Raw genomic sequence first — 21,758 nt, 5'->3', positions numbered from 1 at the left:
GGATGATCAGACACAGGAGACCCAGCTAGGGCCTTGAGGTCATCCAGCCCCTGGAGGAAACAGGTGTACAGCTACCCAGCACACACGCCACTCTTCTAAGTTTGCCTGGCTCAGCAAGGAGGGTTTGCAGGTGGCTATGGGAGTGCCCAAACTGTCATCAAATATGGCCTTGAGAGCAGGTGGTTTTAGCTTGATGTGTCATTTATCTGGGCTCCCCAGGTGCCGCTGCTGCTGCTGCTGCTAAGTCGCTTCAGTCGTGTCTGACTCTGTGCAACCCCGTAGACGGCAGCCCATCAGGCTCCCCCGTCCCTGGGATTATCCAGGCAAGAACACTGGAGTGGATTGCCATTTACTTCTCCAATGCATGAAAGTGAAAAGTGAAAGCAAAATCGCTCAGTCGTATCTGACTCTTAGCGACCCCATGGACTGCAGCCCACCAGGCTCCTGGTCCATGGGATTTTCCAGGCAAGAGTCCTGGAGTGGGGTGCCATTGCCTTCTCCCCAGGTGCCGCTAGTGGTAAACAATCTGCCTGCCAATGCAGTAGACAAGAGACTCAGGTTCAGTCCCTGGGTGAGAAAGATCCCCTGGAGGAAGGCATGGCAATTCACTCCAGTATTCTTGCCTGGAGAATCCAATGGACAGAGGAGCCTGGTGGGCTACAGTCCATAGGGTCGCACAGAGTCAGACACAACTGAAGCAACTTAGCATGCACGTCACTTATCTATTACTAGGTAACAACTCACCCTACACCTCAGTAGCTCAAAACAGCAATTTTATTTTGTCTTGATGCTGTGGATCAGCAGTTTGAGTTGGTCTCAAATTCTAAGATGTTGTTCATCTCACCTGGGATCATTAATGCGATTGCAATCATCCAGCCTCTTGATGGGGGGTGGTTGTTCTAAGATGACCTCATTCATGTGTCTGGGGTTGGGTGCTGACTGTCTGTGCCCAGGCTGGCCCACAGGCAGGATGGCTTGTCTCTGCTCCATGGGGCTTCTCATCTTCTAATAGGTTAGACTGGGCTTCTTCACATGACAAGAGGACAAAAGCAGAAATTAAATAGTCCCTGGAGACTCCGGCTCAGAAATTGTACCAAGCAGCCTGGGAGTGCCATGCTGCAAGGGCTCAGCTCATCGGGATCCGGAGTGCTCAGCATCTGTTACAATTTTTAAAATTATTAATTAATGTTTGGCCCTGCTGGGTCTTTGCTGCTGCACATGGGCTTTCTCTGGTTGGGGCCAGCGGGGACTACTCTCCAGTCGCAGGCTTCTCGTTGCCACGGCTTTTGTTGTTGCAGAGCACAGGCTCTGGAGTGTAGGCTCAGTAGTTGTGGAGCATGGGTTTAGTTGCTTGGCGGCCTGTGGGATCTTCCCTGACCAGGGATTAAAGCTGTGTCCCTGGATTAGCAGATGGCTTCAACCACTGGACCACCACTTGTGCTGATCAAAGAAAATCATGCTGCATAGTTCTCAATTTGGATAAACTATTTCCTGGACTTTGGACAGTTCTAGTTGTTGAAAAATCTTCTTTATTTTCCCTCAAGAGGGGTATCTCTCTCCCTTTCACGCCTCTTGTGTGCAAGAGGGTCCTGAAGGCTGCTACAAGCTGTATTACTTTGCTGGGGGCTCCCATCACAAATGCTGCAGATGGCGGATGTGGGGGCTTAAACAACAGAAATCTCTTTCTTCACAGTTCTGAAGGCTGAAAGTTTAAGATAAAGGTGTTAGAAGATTGGTTTCATTCTGAGGCCTCTCTCCTTGGCTTGTAGATGGACATCTTCTTCCAGTGTCTTCACTTGATCACCTCTCTGTGTATGTGTGTGTCCTAACCTCTTCTCATAAAGACACAGGTTATACTGGACTAAGATCCACCCAACAATCTCATTTTAACTTGGTAACCTCTTTAGGAATTGAATTTTCAAATCTAGTCACATTTTGAGGTACTGGGAGTTAGGACTTCAATCTATGGATTTGGAATGGGGGTCACAATCAGTTCCTAATACCTGGAGTGGGGGTTTGACCTACCAACCTGGCCCCTGAAATTTCTGCTCCAGGTGCACAGAGCTGAGGATCTACTCTGGGGTTTGCTCTATCCCAGCTGGACAGATCCAGACATATATCCAGATATCATGGAACCCAGTGATTTGTAAACCTTTTTTTAAAAAAGCCCCAGAACCCTTTTTAAAAACCTTTTTCAAAGTCCCAGAATCCTTGCTACAATATAACCTATATGGGACCCCAACACACAAGATAAAATCAATGCAACTGAAAAATGATGACCTCTCAGATGTGGCCTCAGTTCTCACCCCCACTCCCTGCCCACACACACATTGAGCATGTGGCCACCTTTTTGTTGCAGCCAAAATGAATCAGATCTTTCTCCAAGATGAGTTAACTGTTACAGCAGATTTATTATTTGTCTGAAAGGCTGCCTTCCATCCTCACATCACCATGGCTATGTTTGGGTGGAGTATAACACCCTACCTGTCTTACAATGGCTTTCCTACAGATTCTGAGACTGGTGTTATTCAATAGCTAAGTTGTGTCCAACTCTTTGTGACCCCGTGGACTGCAGCATGCCAGGCTCCCCTGTCCTTCACTATCTCCCAGAGTTTGTTCACACTCATGTCCATTGAGTTCATGATGCCATCCAACCATCTCATCTTCTGTCGCCCCCTTCTCCTCCTGCCCTAAATCTTTCCCAGCATTGGGGTATTTTCCAATGAGTTGGCTCTTCACGTCAGGTGGCCAAAGTATTGGAGCTTCAGCATCAGTCTTTCCAATGAATATTCAGAGTTGATTTCCTTCAGGATTGACTGGCTGGTTTGATCTCCTTGCTGTCTAAGGGGCTCTCAAGAGTCTTCTTCAGCACCACAATTCAGAAGCATCAGTTCTTCAGTGCTTGGCCTTCTTTATGGTCCAACTCTCACATCCATACATGACTACTGGAAAAAGCATAGCTTTGACTAGGCAGACTACTGTTGGCAAAGAGATGCCTCTGCTTTTTATATGCTGTCTAGGTTTGTCATAGCTTTTCTTCCGAGGAGTAAGCGTCTTTTAATTTCGTGGCTGCAGTCACCATCTGCAGTGATTTTGGAGCCCAAGAAAATAAAATCTGTCACTGTTTCCACTTTTTTCCCCATCTATTTGCATGAAGTGTTGGGACTGGATGCCACGATCTTAGTTTTTTGAATGTTGAGTTTTAAGCTTTTTCACTCTCCTCTTTCACCTTCATCAAGAGGCTCTTTAGTTTCTCTTCATTTTCTGCCATTAGAGTGGTATCATCTGCAAGTCTGAGGTTGTTGATATTTCTCCTGGCAATCTTATGATTCATCCAGCCCAACATTTTTCATGATGTACTCTGCTAGACAACATATTAAAAAGCAGAGACATCACTTTGCCGACAGAGGTCCATATAGTCAAAGCTATGGTTTTTCCAGCAGTCATGTACAAATGTGAGAGTTGGACCACAAAGAAGGCTGAGTGCTGAAGAATTGATGCTTTCAAACTGTGGTGCTGGAGAAGACTCTTGAGGGTTCCTTGGACAGAAAGGAGATCAAACCAGTTAATCTTAAAGGGAATCAACTCCAAATATTCATTCAAAGGACTGATACTAAAACTCCAATACTTTGGTTATCTGATGCGAAGAGTAAACTCACTGGAAAAGATCCTGATGCTGGGAAAGATTGAGGGCAGGAGGAGAAGGGGACAAGAGAGGATGAGATGGTTGGCTGGCATCACTGACTCAATGGACATGAGTTTGAGTAAGCTCCAGGAGATGGTGAAGGACAGGGAAGCCTGGCATGCTGCAGTCCATGGGGTCACAAATAGTTGGACACAACTAAGCAACTGAATAACAATTCTGCATAGAAGTTAAATAAGCAGGGTGACAATATACAGTCTTGACATACTCCTTTCCCAATTTTGAACCAGTCCATTTTTCCATGTCTGGTTCTAACTATTGCTTCTTGACCTGCATATAGGTTTCTTGGGAGACATGTAAGGTGGTCTGGTATTCCTAACTCTTTAAGAATTTTCCACAGTTTGTTTCCACAGTCAAAGGCTTTAGCATAGTCAATGAAACAGAAATAGATTTTTTTGGAATTCCTTGCTTCTTCTATGATCCAACAGATATTGGCAGTTTTATCTTTGGTTCCTCTGCCTTTTCTAAATTCAGCTTGTACATATGGAAGCTCTTGGTTCACATACTGTTGAAGCCTAGCTTGGAGGATTTTGAGTATTACCTTGCTAGCGTGTGAAATAAGTGCAATTGTATAGCAGTTTGAGCATTCTTTGGCATTGCCTTTCTTTGGGATTGGAATGAAAACTAACCTTTTCCAGTCCTGTGGCCACTGCTGAGTTTTTTAAATGCGCTGGCATATTGAGTGCAGCACTTTCACAGCATCATCTTTTAGGATTTGACGTAGCTCAGCTGGAATTCCATCACCACTGCTAGCTTTGTTTGTGGTGATGCTTCCTAAGACTCACTTGACTTCACACTCCAGGATGTCTGGTTCTAGGTGGATGACCACACTATCATGGTTATCCAGGTCATTAAGACCTTTTTTGTATAGTTTTTCTGTGTATTCTTGCCATGTCTTCTTAAACTCTTCTGCTTCTATTACGTCCTTACTGTGCCCATCTTTTCGTGAAGTGTTCCCTTGGTAGCTCCAGTTTTCTTGAAGAGATCTCTAGTCTTTCCCATTCTATTGTTTTCCTCTATTTCTTTGCATTGTTCACTTAAGAAGGCTTTCCTACCTCTCCTTGCTATTCTCTGGAACTCTGCATTCAAACGGGTATATCTTTCCCTTTCTCTGTTGCCTTTTGCTTCCTTTCTTTTCTCAGCTATTTATAAGGCCTCCACTCTGAGACACTCAGAGGCAACCACTCTTCCTTCGTGCATTTCTTCTCCTGTGGGATGGTTTTGGTCACCACCTCCTGTACAATGTTGTGAACCTCTGCCCACGTTCTTCAGGCACTCTGTCTACCAGGTCTAATCCCTTGAATCTACTCATCACCTCCACTGTATAATCATAAGGGATTTGATTTATGTCATACCTGAAGAGCCTGTGGTTTTCCCTACTTTCTTCAATTTAAGTCTGAATTTGGCAATAAGGAATTCATGATCTGAGCCACAGTCAGCTCCTGGTCTTGTTTTTGCTGACTGTATAGAGCTTCTCCATCTTTGGCTGCAAAGAATATAATCAATCTGATTTCAGTATTGACCATCTGTTGATGTTCATGGGTAGGGTCTTCTCTTGTGTTGTTGGAGGAGGGTATTTGCTATGACCAGTGTGTTCTCTTGGCAAAACTCTGTTAGCCTTTGCCCTGCTTCATTTTGTACTCCAAGGCCAAACTTGCCTGTTACTCCAGGTATCTCTGATTTCCTACTTTTGCATTTAGTCCCCTATGAGAAAAAGGACATCTTTTTTTTTTTTTTTGGTGTTAGTTCTAGAAGGTTTTGTAGGTCTTCACAGAACCATTCAACTTCAACTTCTTTGGCATTAGTGGTTGAGGCATAGACTTGGATTACTTTAATGTTGACTGATTTGCTTTGGAAATCAAAAGAGATCATTCTTTCATTCTTTGAGATTGCACCCAAATACTGCATTTCGGACTCTTTTGTTGACTATGAGGGCTACTTCATTTCTTCTAAGGGATTATTGCCCACAGTAGTAGATATGATGGTCATCTGAATTAAATTTGCCCATTCCCATCCACTTTAGTTCACTGATTCCTAAAATGTTGATGCTCACTCTTGCCATCTCTTATTTGACCACATCCAATTTACCCTGGTTCATGGACCTAATATTCCAGATTGCTCTGCAGTATTGTTCTTTACAGCATCAGACTTTCCTCTTACCACCAGACACATCCCCAGCTAAGCGCTGTTTCCCCTTTGGCCCAGCCTCTTTATTTTTTCTGGAGTTGTTTCTCTGCTCTTCCCCAAGTAGCATATTGGACACCTACTCACCTGGTGGGACTCATCTTCCGGTGTCATATCTTTTTGCCTTTTCATACTGTTCATGAGACTGGTGTGCAGAAGGCTTATCAGGGAGTGTTCTTAGGAGATTCATCTGATGGAAGTCAGGAAGGCAGGACTAGGCACAGGGAGAAGCTGATGTGCAATGTGATCTCAGCAAGGCATCTTCAGATCTTCAGGTGCTCGGGAGCTCAGATAGCCCTTCAGATTGTGCCAAATCGAGGGGAGGAGGCCGGCTTTTGTTTCTATGCATCAGCCAGTCACTGGTCAAGAGCCCCTGGGAGGGGCATGAGTTTAGATGAGGCGGTTCCCATGGATTGACAGTTGTGAGCCTGCAGTGGAGACTCCCAACTGCTGGGGAAGGAGTGTATAGACCTTTAAGGAGGGATCTGAGCTGCACAGCTTCCACTCTACTACCCCACTGACCTTGGACTTGGCCGTGGGATTTAATCTGGCCAGTGGAATGTTGGGTGAAAGGACAGTGTATTTGTTCCAAGGTAAAGCCAAAAGAGGCCTGGCAGGTCTGCCAGACCTCCTGGTGCTTCCTTCCTGCTGCATGAGAAGACTCAGACAGCTCTTGTTCCTTCTTCCCACGTCCAGAATGCAGACTCCTGGAGCAGACCTGAGCCATATTCAAAGCTGAGAGTCCAGCCTGGCCCAAGTATCAGCTGACCTGCAGTTGATCTAACTAACACCCAGGAGTATGAAGTAATCTTTGATTCTATAGGCCCCTGAGAATTGGGGTTTGCTTGTTTCACAGCATTATCACAGCAAGACCTGACTAATACAGCTAGTGGAAGGTTTACATTATCCATCACAAAACAGAATGTTTTTTACACACTCCTCTAACATCTTTGGGCTTTCCTAGTGGCTCAGTCAGTAAAGAGTCTGCCTGCAGTGCAGGAGAGATGGATTCAATCCCTGGGTGTGGAAGATCCCCTGGAGAAGGGAATGGCAACCCACTGCAGTATTCCTGCCTGGAGAATTCCATGGATAGAGGAACTTGGCAGGCTACAGTCCATAGGATTGCAGAGTTGGACACTACTGAGCGACTAACACACACACACACTAATATCTTTGTTTTTGTCCCAATGGCTTCTCTGGCTGCCAGAAACCTCCTCTTTTTCTCTTTTTTGTACACAGACTATAGAGTGGATGGGACACATGGAGAATTTCCTAGAAGAAAGGGTGAAGACTGCTGGAGAACAGACAGCTGGGTGGAGGGTCCTGAGGCCTGAAATGCAGGCTGCCCTGCCTGCTCAGAACCGGAGTGGGATCTGCACTTCCCTCTGACCCTCACTCCCACTAGCCTCCTCAGCTCCTCCCCTGGATCTCATGACCCCTTCCCTGCTGCCCCTTCCCCAGGTGTCACTTCAGCTCTTAGAGGGCAAGAAGCACACCTGCTTCTCACCATTCCACACCCCCCCACCCCACCCCTGCCACCCCCCCACCGCCCCTGCACATGGTCATCACCATTCCACCCGCCCTCCCCCCGCCGCCCCCCCCCCCTCCCCGCACAAGGCTGGACGCAAGGTGATTAAGAAATGTTGGCTGGCATTAAGAGAGGGAAGCAGGTCACCAGGAATCGATCATCTTCCCTGTGGGAATCCCCCTTGCCCCTGTTATGTGTCCCCATGGCCACACAGCATGTTTACCAAGACCTTGGCTTGGTGTTACAGTGTTGGCCTGGAGCTAGGAGGGAGGCTGGACTTTGGGGACCAGTACACCCCACTGTAAGGCCCAGTAGTTAGGGCCAGTGTATCTGGGAGAGAAAGAGAGAGAGAGAGGTGGCAGAGCTGAACAGAAACTCCAGGACTTGCCTTAGAGAGTGATGGGTTGCATTGTCTACCCTTTGCTCATTTATTCTACAACTGTTTGTTCATCTTTACTACATGCCAAACACTATTTGAGGTGCCAAGGTCAAAGAGGCTCTCCCAAACTCACAAAGCCCCTGCTCACATGGAGTAGACAGTAGATTACTGTCTAGACAGAAAATAAACAAGAAGGAAGATAATTTCAGAGAGTGATAAGAGCTATGAAGAAAATGAAAAGGAAATGGGATATTGAGAACATTGAGCGGGAGCGATTTTCAGGGGGCAGGCAGGGAAGCTCAAAGTGGGAACAAGAACCTTCAGAAAATAATCAGAGCTGCCAAGGCTCCCAGACGCATCTTGCAGATGGGGAAACTGAGGCTCGGTAGATCAGGGCAGAGCCCACAACTGAGCCCAAGTCTCTTGACCTCTAGGCTTGTCCTTGGGTGGCCTTCCTCCTCTCAGGTCTTTAACTTGCTCTCATGTCATCTCTGAGAAGAAGGAGTAGATGTGGGGTGCTCTCAGAACGTGAGGGTCAAACAGGGATCAAACACTATCAAAAGTTCCTAGTGTAGGAAACACAGAACCACATTATTGTGGTTAAAAAAAGAGATCTGATTCCCAGAGATCTGATTCTTCCCATGATACAACTTCAGTGCTTTAAAAAAATATATGAGGCATCAAATTCTTTCCCAAATTTTGGTTGTGTTGCCTCTGCTTTGCCTGTTTGAGGGGTGTGACCCTGGGAAAGTCATTTCCCCTCCTCTAAGAGCCTTGGTACCCCAACTGCAAAATATGAACCCATCTTTCCTGACTCCAAAACCACAGTAGAACCACACACACCGCTGCCTACCCTCCCTGCACCCACCTACCCCGACCCTGGGCTCATCTAGTCTGGATTCCCTCCATCACCTCCTCCTCCTGTTCCCCCTGGCCCACTCCTGCCATGGATCTGCCCACAAGACCTTCAGACACAACCATACTCCTTTAGTGATCCCCGGTGGCCCCAGAGGTATATTCAAGCTAGTTAGCATCCCTAGCTTGCCAACCAGGAAACAGGACTTCCTCAGGGTCACACAGCCAGTAAGCTAGAGCCAGGATTTGAACTCAAAGCCCCACTCAGTTTCCTCTACTTAAGGCCCTCATCTAAGATGGCGACCCGTCCCCCCTACACCCCCCGCCACCCGCCTCACCCCCACCCCCGCAAGCTTCAGTGTTCAGGGAACTAACCTTTATTTCCCTGAAAATACATTGGTATGGGCGCAGTGTCACTTGGTGTGGTGCTGCCACCTCCCGGGCACAGGTGGTACTACACCCCATCTGGAGCTGGAACCGTATGGGCCAAACCCAGACAGACTTGGGTCTCTTGAGAAAACACTGAGGTCAAAGAGATGACTTAAACAAGTCATGGACTTTGCTGACATTTCTTCCTCTTTCCCACCTCCTTCTGACCTCCTGCAGCCTGACTAGCTGCTCTGCTCCCCTGAAGCGGCTCTGGCAAAGTCAGTTTTCACTTTATGGTTAATAAATTGAACAGCCTCTTTTCAGGCTTCATTTCACCTGACTTCTTAGCAGCATTAGACACTGCTGACCACACCTGCTTCAGGAAATGTCACCCTCGGCCTTCGGGACATTTCTGCTTGTTCTCCTCCTACCTGCCCAGCTGTTCCTTCTCAGTCTCTGTCCCTCCCTTCTCTTAAGTGTGTGTGTTCTGTCCTTGGGCACTTTCTTCTATTACTCACCATTATCATCCCTATGGGGCTTCCCTGGTGGCTCAGAGGTTAAAGCATCTGCCTGCAATGTGGGAGACCTGGGTTCGATCCCTGGGTCGGGAAGATCCCCTGGAGAAGGAAATGGCAACCCATTCCAGTATTCTTGCCTGGAGAATCCCATGGACTGAGAAGCCTGGTGGGCTACAGTCCACAGGGTCGCCAACCACGGATATGCTAGTAACTCAAGAACAAGTGTTTGTTCTCTGTCTAGACCTCACTACTGAGGGCTTGGCCCATTACCTGGGCCTCCTCTACCTGGATGTCAACCCAGGATGACCCCATATGTCCATCCTGACTTCATCCCACTCTCCCCAGTCTGGTGCTCCTCCTGGGTACCCCCTCAGGGAAGACTCACCCTGTCCTCCATCCACACTCTTGAGAATCATCTCTGGCTCTTCTCTTTCCTGTAGCCTCCACTTCAGCAGGCCATTATTAGGACTGCAGGTTGTCCCTGATATCCATCCTCACCTTCTTCCTTAGTGGGAGAACTTCCAAATTCTATTTAGACACATGGATCCCCCAAAACAAAGATCATATTTCACATTGTAAAGCGATTATATTCTAATAAATAAAGAAAAAATTTTTAAAAGACCACATTTCTGATGCTCTCTTGAGGTCAGGTATGAGCAGCTTCCAGAATATGCCCTTCTTCTCTTGTCATCTCCTTTCTGGCTGGAATGTTGATACAGTGGGTAGGGCAGCCTTTTTGGACCATGAAATCTGACTCAAAAATGACAAAGCAATAAGGTAGAGAAGCTTGGATATTGACAATATGATAACCACACTAGTCTTGAGACACCTATCTTGTTCGTTTCATTTAAGCTGTTCTTATTCTGCCTCCCACACTTAATCCGAAATAACCAAGGTATAAAGTTCATTCAATAAGAGGGTTTATTTATACCAGATGTTGTGTTTCATGCTTTTTCAAACCAAGTCTCCCGTAAGGCTTGAGACTTCTTTCCTTACCATTGCTCCCTCCTACCCTGCCTTGCCATCACTCGTCCTAGGGCCTTTATCCCTACCTGAATCAGTGTGACCATATTCTCAGCCTTCTCCATTTTTCCGATGTGCCCCTCTCAAATTCATTCTGCACTCATCAGTGATCTTTCCAAAGCACCAATCTTGCTCTTTGCCTATCCTGCTCATAAAACCCATGACTCCCCATTACCAACAGGTTCAAGTTCAAGCTCCTCAGCCTGTCACTCAAGGGTCATTCCTGTTTGACTCTTACCTGCTTCAAGTATATCCCTTGCTGCTCTGAGCGTTACCCTGCATGGTAACCACACTGGACTTGTTTCCTTTCCCAGTCAAGTCCCATTCATTCATGCCACTTGCCATTGCACAGATTATCATCTTCCCTGGAATTTCTTCCTTTCATGTGCTCAAATCCAAATTCTACCCCAACTCATCAACTACTTGAGCCCCTTGTATGTTACAAACTTTGGTAAGTGTTTTCACATCAGCAGTCTGAGAGTAAGTCCCATTATTATCCCATTTTACAGATAAAGAAACTGAGACTCAAAGAAGGGAAGTGAGTTACCCAGGATGCACATGCCCAGTGATGACTGACCTGATAACAACTCAGTTCTCTTTGTATAGGACTCAGGTCTCCTACACCTCCCCCTTCCCCACCAAGTGCCATGGGGCCGAGGAGACTTGAGTTCTCAACTGAGAACTGTTGAGAAGTGGTTCTCAACTATTGAGAGTGGTTCTCAAATGTCCTCAACTGTTGAGAAGTGTTTCTCAACTGAGCCATTTGCCATGGTAGAGACTGTTGGTTGCCCACCCAAATCCATCCTCCCCATCTTCCATAGTAACTGAGCTGCTGGTGAACACATGTTTGACAGCTAGAAGTCATATTTCCCAGCCTCTCTTGCAGCCAAGTGTGATCACATGAATAAATCCTCGTCAAAAGAATCTTCAAATATTTGTTTTGCTCACCTCCTGACTGTCTTCCTCCTGAGAGCTGGGCACGGCCCAGCTTCCACTTCACAGACAAAGAGCAAAAGCAAAAAACAAAAAGAAAGCAAACTTGGACTTTGAGCTGCCATCACGCTTCTAGAGGTTGGGGTCAGGTAAGGCGGAGAAGCAAGAAGGAAGCAGTCTGGGTCTAAATGACTGGGTGGAACTAGGAGGAAATATTTTCTGCTTTTTAAGCCACATAAAAAATTTCCCCTTTGTAAAAGAAGCTGAACTAACACAAATATCTCTTACCACATACACCATCCTAAGTCCATTAAATTCTTTAACTCAGTAAATGACTAGCTTGTGGTAGTAGGCAAGTCATTTCACCTCTATGAGCCTCTGCTTCCTCACCTCTATGTGACCTGGAATAACAAAGTCAGATCACCACGAGAGGTAGGTGAGATATTATGCATCAGTACTGGGTGACCTAACCAGCAGACAGCTCATATGGTTAGGGCACTAGCTGCAAATTTGAATGATTTTGACTTGAAGAAGAAAAGGAAGGGGAGGAGATAAAGCATAGCTGTTTCAAAATAGTCATGGAAAATAGAAGAACTTTGGGGGATTCCTTACACTAAGAATTTTACAGCCACTTAGAGAACTATTTGTGGCTGTTGCAATTTTATTTGCTCATCTCTTCTGATTCAGTGATTCCCCTTTGAGGAAGCCACTCTACAGAGATGTTCCCATAAGTGTTCCAGGGTAGATATACAAGGATGCTCCTTGTAACATTATCTGTAACAGTGAAAACTTGGAAACAAGCTAAACCTCCATCAGTTAGGGTCTGGGGTTAATGGGTTACACAAAGTGCAGTCATTAAAAAGAATGAGTCAATAAAAAAATGTACTGACATGGAAGATTTCCAAAATATGTTAAATAAAAAAAATCCAATGATAGAAAATATAATTCCATTTCTGTGAAAAAGTGATGCATGTTATGTATATAACATGTAACACAATGTACACATTATATGTGTGTGGTGGGGGAAGTCGGGGGAGGTCTTTGACTTTTCACTTTACATTTTCTAAATTGTTTTTAAAGTATTTTGCCTCTAGCATACATTATTTTTGACTAGAGACAATGTAATTGTTTTAAAAACAAACAAACAATGATTGGCTCAGAGTCTCAGATTCCCCAGCCAGCGTAGGTCGGGGTGCCCAGAGAGAGTCCTCTGCTTGGTTGTGCCAATTTTATGGCGGAACCCTCAGCCAGAGCTGCTTACCAGGAAGAGGGGAAGTCTCTCTGGAGACCACCCTCTAAGCAGCTGTGTAGGACTCCCTGTCCCCTCCCAGCCACACTCCTGCTTCCTGGGCGCGTATCTGGACTGCAAACTTATTCATGTTCAACCCCCTTCCACTCTGCCAAAAAAGAAGCTCTTCCGAACAGCCATGCCTGTTTAACCACATGTCTGTCCATCCACTGCATTGGCTGTGTGTGGCTAAGCAGGTTGCTTGACCTCTCTGAGCCTCGGCTGCCTAGAATGAGGCCAGCGGAATAAAATGAAGCCAATAACTACACCCACCTTCTGGAGTCAAGAAGACTGAAGGAGAAAGTGCACATCAAGCCTGCTGCCCCACCACGATGCTAGGGGGGCATCGCACTTCCTTGCCCTCTTCCCGCAGGCCGGCCTCACTGCCTCCCAGCACCTGCCAGGGAAGAGGGGCGAGGAACATAGTCCTCATCACACAGAGCTTGGAGAGCTCAAATCACACGCCCAGGGTCACAAATTCACGGTGTAGCTGGGACTAGAGCTCAGAGCTCCCAATGCTAACTCAGACGAAAGCCCTGGCCATCTTTCAGCCTCTGCTCCCAGCTCAGGGCTTCACTCCAGCACTTGCTAATATTAATACCCACTTCGAGCCACACAGGGGCTGGAAGTGGGGATGATGAGATCAGGTTCTTGTTCCTGAGAACCTAACAGTCTAGGGAGTAAGATTCACCATCAAACCTGGTATGTGATGAAATAGGTCTTTCACAGGTGGGAAAAACCCTGGGGAGGGCATTTCAGGCCAAGGAAACAGCATAGGCAGAGGTATGAGGCATAAGGAGCATCGCGCATGGGGAGCTGGGTGGCTGGAGTGGAGGGTGGGGTGGTGGCTGGAGGTTGGCTGAGACAAGCTCTCTGGTCCTTGCCCCTGTGGTCAGGTATCCTAGCAACAGCTTCCGTCTGAGCCTCTCATGGGGGCAGGCACTTCACCTCATGTTAGTTCTTTCTCGAAGGGAGCCAGTGGTGTCTCCAGTTGACAGATGAAGAGACTGAGCTGAGAGCAGCTTCCTTTACTTCCTCCATCTGCCAGGCCACACATGGGGCCTTGGGTCTTTACCTGGATGTTCCCTCTATGTCAGGTTGCTGGACACCTTGCCCTTTCATCACCACCAACTCTCAGAGTTTCCCAGACCCCAACCTGCTCGGTATCACCTGCCCAGAACCCCCGTGTGTGTGTTTCTGCATTGCACACTGCCAGCTGGCCCAGATCTCAAGTCCCAAAGTGTGTGCTGGTCTCCTTCCTCCAGATCATGGCTATTTACCCCCAGCTCAACCCAACCAGTTAGCGCTGCACTGTTTACAACGTGCTCTTAGAAATGCAGTCTCATTTGAATTCTTGCACACACACACCTCGGAGGGTGGGATTATTCTCCCCATTGTACAAAAGGAGAAACTGAGGCTGAGAGAGGCTCCGTGTGACTTCTACATCTCATGGACACAAAGTAGCAGCCCCAAATCTGGGGCTCTGCTCTTCTCTCATTCAGGCTCAGGTCTTTGGTCAGCCCCAGCTTGGGGAGGGAAAGGGCCCTGAATATATGGGAATGGGCATGCTCACGCCCATCACTTACTGGGGTGTAACTTAGAGGAGTAATTCACAGTCTGAGACCATTTTCTAACGTCTGGAATGGGAATAAAACCACCTAGTGGTGCTATTTGCTTCCCAGGGGTCTCTAGGAGATCCAACCAGTCCATTCTAAAGGAGATCAGTCCTGGGTGTTCTTTGGGAGGAATGATGCTAAAGCTGAAACTCCAGTACTTTGGCCACCTCATGCGAAGAGTTGACACATTGGAAAAGACTCTGATGCTGGGAGGGATTGGGGGCAGGAGGAGAAGGGGACGACAGAGGATGAGATGGCTGGATGGCATCGCTGACTCAATGGACGTGAGTCTGAGTGAACTCCAGGAGATGGTGATGGACAGGAAGGCCTGGCGTGATGCAATTCGTGGGGTCGCTAAGAGTCAGACACGACTGAGCGACTTCACTTTCACTTTTCACTTTTCACTTTAATGCATTGGAGAAGGAAATGGCAACCCACTCCAGTATTCTTGCCTGGAGAATCCCAGGGACGGGGAAGCCTAGTGGGCTGCCGTTTATGGGGTCGCAGAGTCGGACACGACTGAAGCGACTTAGCAGCAGCAGCAGGGGGCGCTAGTGGTAAAGAACCCACCTGCCAATGCAGGAGACATAAGAGATCCCTAGGTTGGGAAGATCCCCTGGAGGAGGGCTTGGTAACCTACTCCAGTATTCTTACCTAGAGAATCCCATGGACAGAGGAGCCAGGCAGGCGACAGTCCATAGCGTCTCAAAGAGTCGGACATGACTGAAGTATTTAGCACTCGCAGCAGCTTTGTTGTCGTTGTTTAGACGCTAAGTCGTGTTTGACTCTTTGCAACCCCATGGACCAGCCCACCAGGCTCCTCCATCCATGGCTTTGGGTGATACTTAAAGTAGGGGCTAGAAGAGAAAAAGTACCCACTGGGTGCTGTTAGGTCCCACCATGCCTGCTCACAGTAGACACTCAATAAGTTTGACTTAGTCCCCCAGTCAGCAGTAATCCTGACCCAGCACTTTTAACAGCAGGGTGGCATAAAGAGTTAGGCAAGAATGGATTAAGGAATTCAAGAGGATTACACAGTAATCAGCTAAACAGCCTAAGCTTCCTGGGAAAAGACCAGGCTCAGACTGCTCATTTAATTTACTCAATAAATGTCTGCTGGACACTTAGCTGAGCTGGAATGACGCCAGTGGTGATGGTGATGATGATGGTGGTGGCAGCTCTCTATCAAGCATCTACCATGTACCAGGAAGTTGTGTAGAATCCCATCACATCGACCCTAGAAGCTATATTCCTTAAAACAAACTTCCCCCCTCTAACAGGGAAGGTGCTAGTCAGGCCTGAGACTAAGCAGGCGGAGGCAAAAAGGCACCCAAAGACAAATGTAAGGAGGCATTCTTATGACACTGGCCTCACCTAGCTCCCACTCCAGTGTTTGTGGAGGACACTGTGATAGTCCCCGCTTCCATCAGCTTGTTCCCTGGGCCCCTGGGAGTGCAGCCAGCAGAGAGTTTTCCCCGACAGCTCCCCCAGGGATGGCTCAGCAGGGGAGAGCTGCCCCACCCCACCCACAGCCACACCACTTCCCGGGGCAGCCACATCCCATGACTGATGGTGTGAGCATGCATGCTAAATTGTTCAGTCGTGTCTGACTCTGTGCGACCCCATGGACTATAGCCTGCCAGGCTCCTCCGTCCATGAGGTTCTCCAGATAAGAATATTGGAAGGGGTTGCCATGTCCTCCTCCAGAAATCTTCTTGACCTAGGGTTTAAACCCGCCTCTCGTGTCTCCTGCACTGGTAGGCAGCTTCTTTTACCACTAGTGCCACTTGGGAAGCACGACTGATGCGGGCGGGAGTAAAAAGGAGTAGAATGATTGGGAGGATTCTGAAGGGCCCTTCAAGCACCAAACCTCCCCATGGGTTTGGCTCTTGTTGGGTCTGTCATGTAGCTTCCTCTGCTTGCTTCCGTTCTGGACCCTTTCTTCCCTAATAAAATTTTTGCAAGCTAAACACCATCTGAGGGACTTCCCTGGCAGCCCAGTGATTAAGACTTGACCTTCCAATCAAGAGGTATGGGTTCAATCCCTAGTCAAAGAGCTAAAATCCCACATGCCTGCTAGCCAAAAAAAAAAAAAAAAAAAAACACCAAACCCAAAAAACCCAGAACATAAACAACAGAAACAATATTGTAACAAATTCAGTAAAGACTTTTTAAAAAGTAAAATAAATAAACACCATTGTTTACTGGTGTTTGGCTACTGAGAATCCCAATAAGCAACAGTGTTGGAGTACCCTCTCTTCCTAGCTGGTTACCACACAGCCTGTCTAAACACTAATATATAAAGGTATCCCCAGAAAGCCAGGGCTCAGGGATGATAAACCACAAGCTTTCTGTTTTAAACACCTCATGGGAATTAACTAATCACTGCAGCTCTATGAGAGAGGTACTATTAGCATCTCTATTTTGTAGATGAGTTTGAGAGAAGACATACTTGGAAAAAACTACTTCTAATGAAATCCAGGCAACCAAAAGATGATTCAAATAACAAACTTAAGCCTAGGGGAACTTGCATATGAAAAAGAAAAAAAAAAAAAAGATGAAATAATGTCTTGCCGGTGCCATGAGTCAGTTACCAACCCTGAGGGAGCCTGTCTCCCAATCCCAGAGCCAGTCCTGGTAGGAGAATGAAATTCACAGGATGGGGGTTGGGGGAGGGGGGCAATGGGTTATTTTAGGAGGTAGCCCCAGGAAGAGGTGAGAACCACAGGAAACTGGTTGAATAACTGTAGGTGAATCAAGATTCAGAAGGCCAGGCAGCTAGTAGGAGCTGCTTCTGGAAATGGACCCCAAAGCTATCAGACTACAAGCCTCCTGGCAGGAAGGACACTCCATCTTCCCCTCCAGCTGGGAGGGTCAGAATCCTGCAAAGTTATCAGGGATTTGGGGATCCAAGTGGTGGGCTGTCCCAGATTTACCTTCTCCTCTGTCCATCTGTCTGCTGTCCAACTTGTCAGCAGTCCCTCTGGAAGGGATAGTCGGGGGGAACTCGCTCAGGAGCTGGACTCCCTCTTCTCCTTTTTCTTAACTCTAGGAAGAGGTGGGTGTTGGGTTTTCACGGTAACCACTTACGTATGGTGGGCACTTCAGAGCTGATCTACTGCTTACCATCCCACCCCTGAATCTGCTCCCCACCTACCATGAAGCTTATTGTCTTGTGAAATAGTAGGGCAGGGTTATTAACCCTACTTTATTGGTGGAGAAACTGAGGCTAGACCAGGGCCAGGCCCTCCTATCCCAATCCAGCCCTTTGGTTTGTATCTCTGGCCTGGGATCTTGGCCAAAGTAGAGCAAACATTGTCCATTCTCATCTCAGAGCTCAGGCCAGTCCCTGCCTAGAAGCCTCTTTGCCCTCCTCCCTATTCTGTCCCAGAATACCCTTGGTATCTTAGGGAGGGACCTTCATTTTTTTCATCAAACACCTCTCTGGCCCACTCCATGCCTGTCTTGGTGGTGGCTCCTCAGCTGGTGTTTACAGTGTGTGCTGGGTGAGCTTGGGCTGGAGGGAAAGTTGTGTCAAGCTTGGCACGAAGGTAAAGTCAACCATGGGTCACAAGTCACAGCTCTGTGTTACTCCCCGCACAGAGCCTCTGGAATTCATTATCTCCTCTCCAGCGCCACTGCCCTGTCCTGTCCTGGTCTCTAGCCTCTCCTTTCTGCCTCCCATTCCTCTCTTCCTGCCTTTCTCCTACACCCTTGAAGCACCAATGGACCTTTCCAGAGAGAGGCAGCAGCATGGCGTGACCAGGAACCCGTGCTGGTGGGCAGTACTGAGGCCAAATCTGCCAGGTTTGGGCCAGCCCCACATCCCTGTCTGTAGAACAGGGGCTCTGCCTACTTCCCCAGTCCCCATAACCTGAATAGACCTTTCGATAGACCCCGTGCCTTCTCATACAGGCCCTGTACATGTGTGGCCCCCTGCCTCTGAATGGACTATCCACTTGCATGCCATTCTCCAAGTCCTAAGGATGTACTCATCCTTCAAGACTCTTCTCACCACATCAAATGTCACCGCCTTCCTGAAGCCTGAATTGACCTGACCACTCCCGCCCACCCCCACCCACCCACCAACACCACCACCACCAGCTGAAACCACTCCCTTCTCTGGGTTTGCCTGCTGGGCCGTCCTACCTAATTCCTAGTCCTCATCCCAACTCTTCCGTGTACCAACTCATCCTGACAACTTTCCAGGCCTGTTACCTGCTACTACTCCCACTTGGACTGTGACTCCTCGAGGGCATGATTATTGTTGTGGAGTAGTCATTATTATCATTTCTTGAGTGCTGCCTAGGGGTCTGGCCCTGTGCTAAAGGTCTCACATTGCATGTGAGCCTCACCACCACCTAAGATGGGGACCGTCTGTATCTGTCTCTGAGGAAATGGCTTCAGAAATCTGAATAGATGGCCTCACAAACAAGAGAGAGAGTCCCGGTTCCAAACCAGCGCCTGAACCCTCAGGGACACCCAGTTACACTCTGGCCTCCGTGCTGAGTGAACAGTGAGGGCAGTACCCCTAAGCTCCACCTCCCCCACCCCTCCCAGAAGCGGGGAGTCCACCTTCGGTGCCCTTGGGTTACCTTGCCACCCGGTGGCAGCAGCCCCTGCCTTCCAGATTATGACAGAACAATTGCACAACTCACAGATATTTTTGAAAGAAACTGGCAGTTTCCTCTCCTGGCCACTGCCAGGGCCTGTGGCCTCTATCTCACCCAGGACCCCTGGCAGCCTAAGGACTCTAGAAGCCAAATATAGTTGGAGTGATAAGGAAATGAAAACGCCAGACTGGAAAGTGACCCAGTTTTATTTTGGTGTTGGGGGCCAGATGGGGCATTGCTCCACTCCACAGGGGTGAGGGCTGGACCGTCTGCCCTTCCCCAGGGCGGAGTGCCCAGTGACCTCAGGGCCCAGGCGGCAGGGCTGGGGGCCCGGTGGGTGGGTGGCTCCAGGGACCCAGTGACCACAGTGGGCTTCACAAGGAGAGGGGGAATCAGGCAGAGGCCTGGGTTGGCTCAGACTGGGGGCTGGGGCCGGGGAGAGTTCGAGAGGAGAAGATACAGAATCTGAGAACTGGGAGTCCGAAATGAGGGTTCCTTCCCCTTCATTTTACCGCTGAGGCTCCGGGTCAGAGAGATGAACTCAAATTGTCATCCTGCAGGAGGCAGGGCCTGGAGTGAGGCCAGGCGTCCCAGGCCGGCGTCGGCTTGGTGCACTCACCGCGGCCTCCACCCTCACGGAGGGTGCGTGCCGGGCCCAGACGCTGGGGGCGGAGTCCGGCGGGCAGGCTGGGCCCCTTCTCTCCAGCACGCCGGGCAGGCGCCTGGCCTCGCTCAGCAGCTCACCGAGCCGGCGGGCGGCGCCGACCCCAAGTCCGAGAAGCAGTCGAACTCGCTCTGGCCCAGGAAGAGCTCGGGCAGATCGCGCACGCGGTGCAGCCCGAGCTCCAGCTCCAGCGACGTCAGCGCCTCCTCGTCGATGAGTTCGGCGTCCATGCCGCCCAGGGCGTGCGCCGGCGGCTGCAGTGGCGGGGCCGGGGCTCCGGGTGCGGGCTGCGGGCCTGAGGGGCCTCCTGGGGCCCCGGGGGGCATGGTGGCGCGTCCTGGGTACAGCGTCGCCACGGGCTGCAGGTGCGCGTTGCCGGCCGCCGGCGGTGGCACAGCCGGGAAGGGCTGGAAGGTGGGAGACGGCCCGAAGGCCCCGTACGCCACGGTCCCCTGTGGAGGCGGCGGCGGGCCCAGCGGAGCCCCCCGCGGCCGTAACCCGCTGTCCAGGCCTGGGCTCGAGTACGGCTGCAGCGTCCGGAGCGCGTGAGGGCCGTGGGCGGGCGCGGCGGGCGGCGGCCTCGGCACCAGGCTGTAGCCCTCGGCGAGCATCAGGTGGTCAGCCATGACGGAGGTCCGGCTGCCGGCGGCGGACCGATGGTCAGCGCGCGCGTCCCCCGATCCCGGCCAGCTGTTCCTCTGCGGCGAGCGATCCGAGCCTCGTGCTCTCTCCGCAGCCCAGCCGGGCAAGGGAAAACCGAAGCCGGCCCTGGTTCCTGCGCAGCCCAATATACACAGAACTCAGAGCTCTTGTCCACCCCAGCTATGAGCAGCAAAAACCCTGCACACCTACACAGTCGCGCTACTAGACCTCTGCGCCGCGCCCCCGGACTCGGCACCCTCTTATACTCGGAGGCGGGGCTGATCCGCCCCCAGGTCCTCATTGGCTGGATGAGTCGCTTCTGGGCGGGCCACGCCGCTCCTCCAGGAGGTCTCAGCCCCGCCCCTGTCAGAGATTCGCCCTTTGGACCTCAGGCCACGCCTCCGGCTTTGAGTTCTGTCTAGGAGCAGGCCGTTTGGCACTTTTCAAATGATCATCAGCTCTAGCTGCTCTACTTTCAGTCTTGGGTCTGGCTGAGGCCAAGCTTGAATGGACCAGAGGTGGAGTGGGAAGTCTAGGGGTTTAGACCCCCCAGAACTTCAGTATCACAAGCCCAGACTCTTAACCTCGTAACCTCTTAATTTTCCAGATTAAGAAAACTGGCAAGTCTCAGTGGCTGGAGAGGGTTTCCTAGGAATACACAGCAAAGCCTTGACAGAAGCGAACCTCGAACCCAGGCTTTTTAACTGCCGCCTCTGCACACTGCACGAGTGCCTTAGTGGAGCAGGGCCCTGGGGAAGATTTGTTGCCCCTCCCCATAATCCCAGGAGAGTCAATTGCTCCTCCCCTCTCTCCCACTCACTTGTCTGTGGAAGCATGTACTGAGTTGTTATTAAAGTAATTTATAGGCATGTCTTCTGAAGGACTTGTTCAGCTTCGTGTCCTCAGCACTTGGCAGAGAGCCTGGCCCAGAGCAGGTTTTCAGTAAAAGTTGGGTGAATGAACAAATGATCAAATGAACTGCCACTGGTTCCTCTGAGCTTCAGTTTCTTCCTCTATAAAACAAGGATAACGACGGCACCAATCCCACTGAGATGTGGTGAGGGTTAAATGAGGTAAAGTGTGCGGTGTGCACAATGCCCAGGAAAATGCCTGGTGCATACTAGGCAGCTCGAAAATGTACCTCAAATGAATGAAAGGCTGGATTTACCTTTGTCCCTAGAGATCTGGTGATCTTCTGGGATGTTGTATCTTTCCTTGGTAATGATAGTTTTACTTGGGGTTTGGTCACTAAGTCGTGTCCCACTCTTTGTGACCCCATGGACTACAGCATACCGGGCTTCCCTGTCCTTCACTGTCTCCCGAAGTTTGCTCAAACTCATGCCCATTGAGTCTGTGATGCCATCTAATCATCTCATCCTCTGTTGACCCCTTCTCTTCTTGCCCTCAATCTTTCCCAGCATCAGGGTCTTTTCTGAAGAGTCG

At 49.4% G+C, this 21,758-nt stretch overlaps 1 protein-coding gene across 1 annotated transcript; it reads right to left on the bottom strand.

The window, feature by feature from the left end:
- Positions 1 to 19,197: 19,197 nt before the first annotated feature.
- Positions 19,198 to 20,566, bottom strand: CITED4 (Cbp/p300 interacting transactivator with Glu/Asp rich carboxy-terminal domain 4). Its single transcript, XM_019957725.2, has one exon. The coding sequence runs from the start codon at positions 20,297 to 20,299 to the stop codon at positions 19,742 to 19,744; it is 558 nt and encodes a 185-aa protein (XP_019813284.1). The 5' UTR covers positions 20,300 to 20,566; the 3' UTR covers positions 19,198 to 19,741.
- Positions 20,567 to 21,758: the final 1,192 nt, after the last annotated feature.

Source organism: Bos indicus, chromosome 3, assembly GCF_029378745.1.
Source record: "Bos indicus isolate NIAB-ARS_2022 breed Sahiwal x Tharparkar chromosome 3, NIAB-ARS_B.indTharparkar_mat_pri_1.0, whole genome shotgun sequence".
Taxonomy (NCBI): domain Eukaryota; kingdom Metazoa; phylum Chordata; class Mammalia; order Artiodactyla; family Bovidae; genus Bos; species Bos indicus.
The sequence above is the reverse complement of the archived record's forward strand: the minus strand, read 5'-3'. Positions and strand labels throughout refer to the sequence as shown.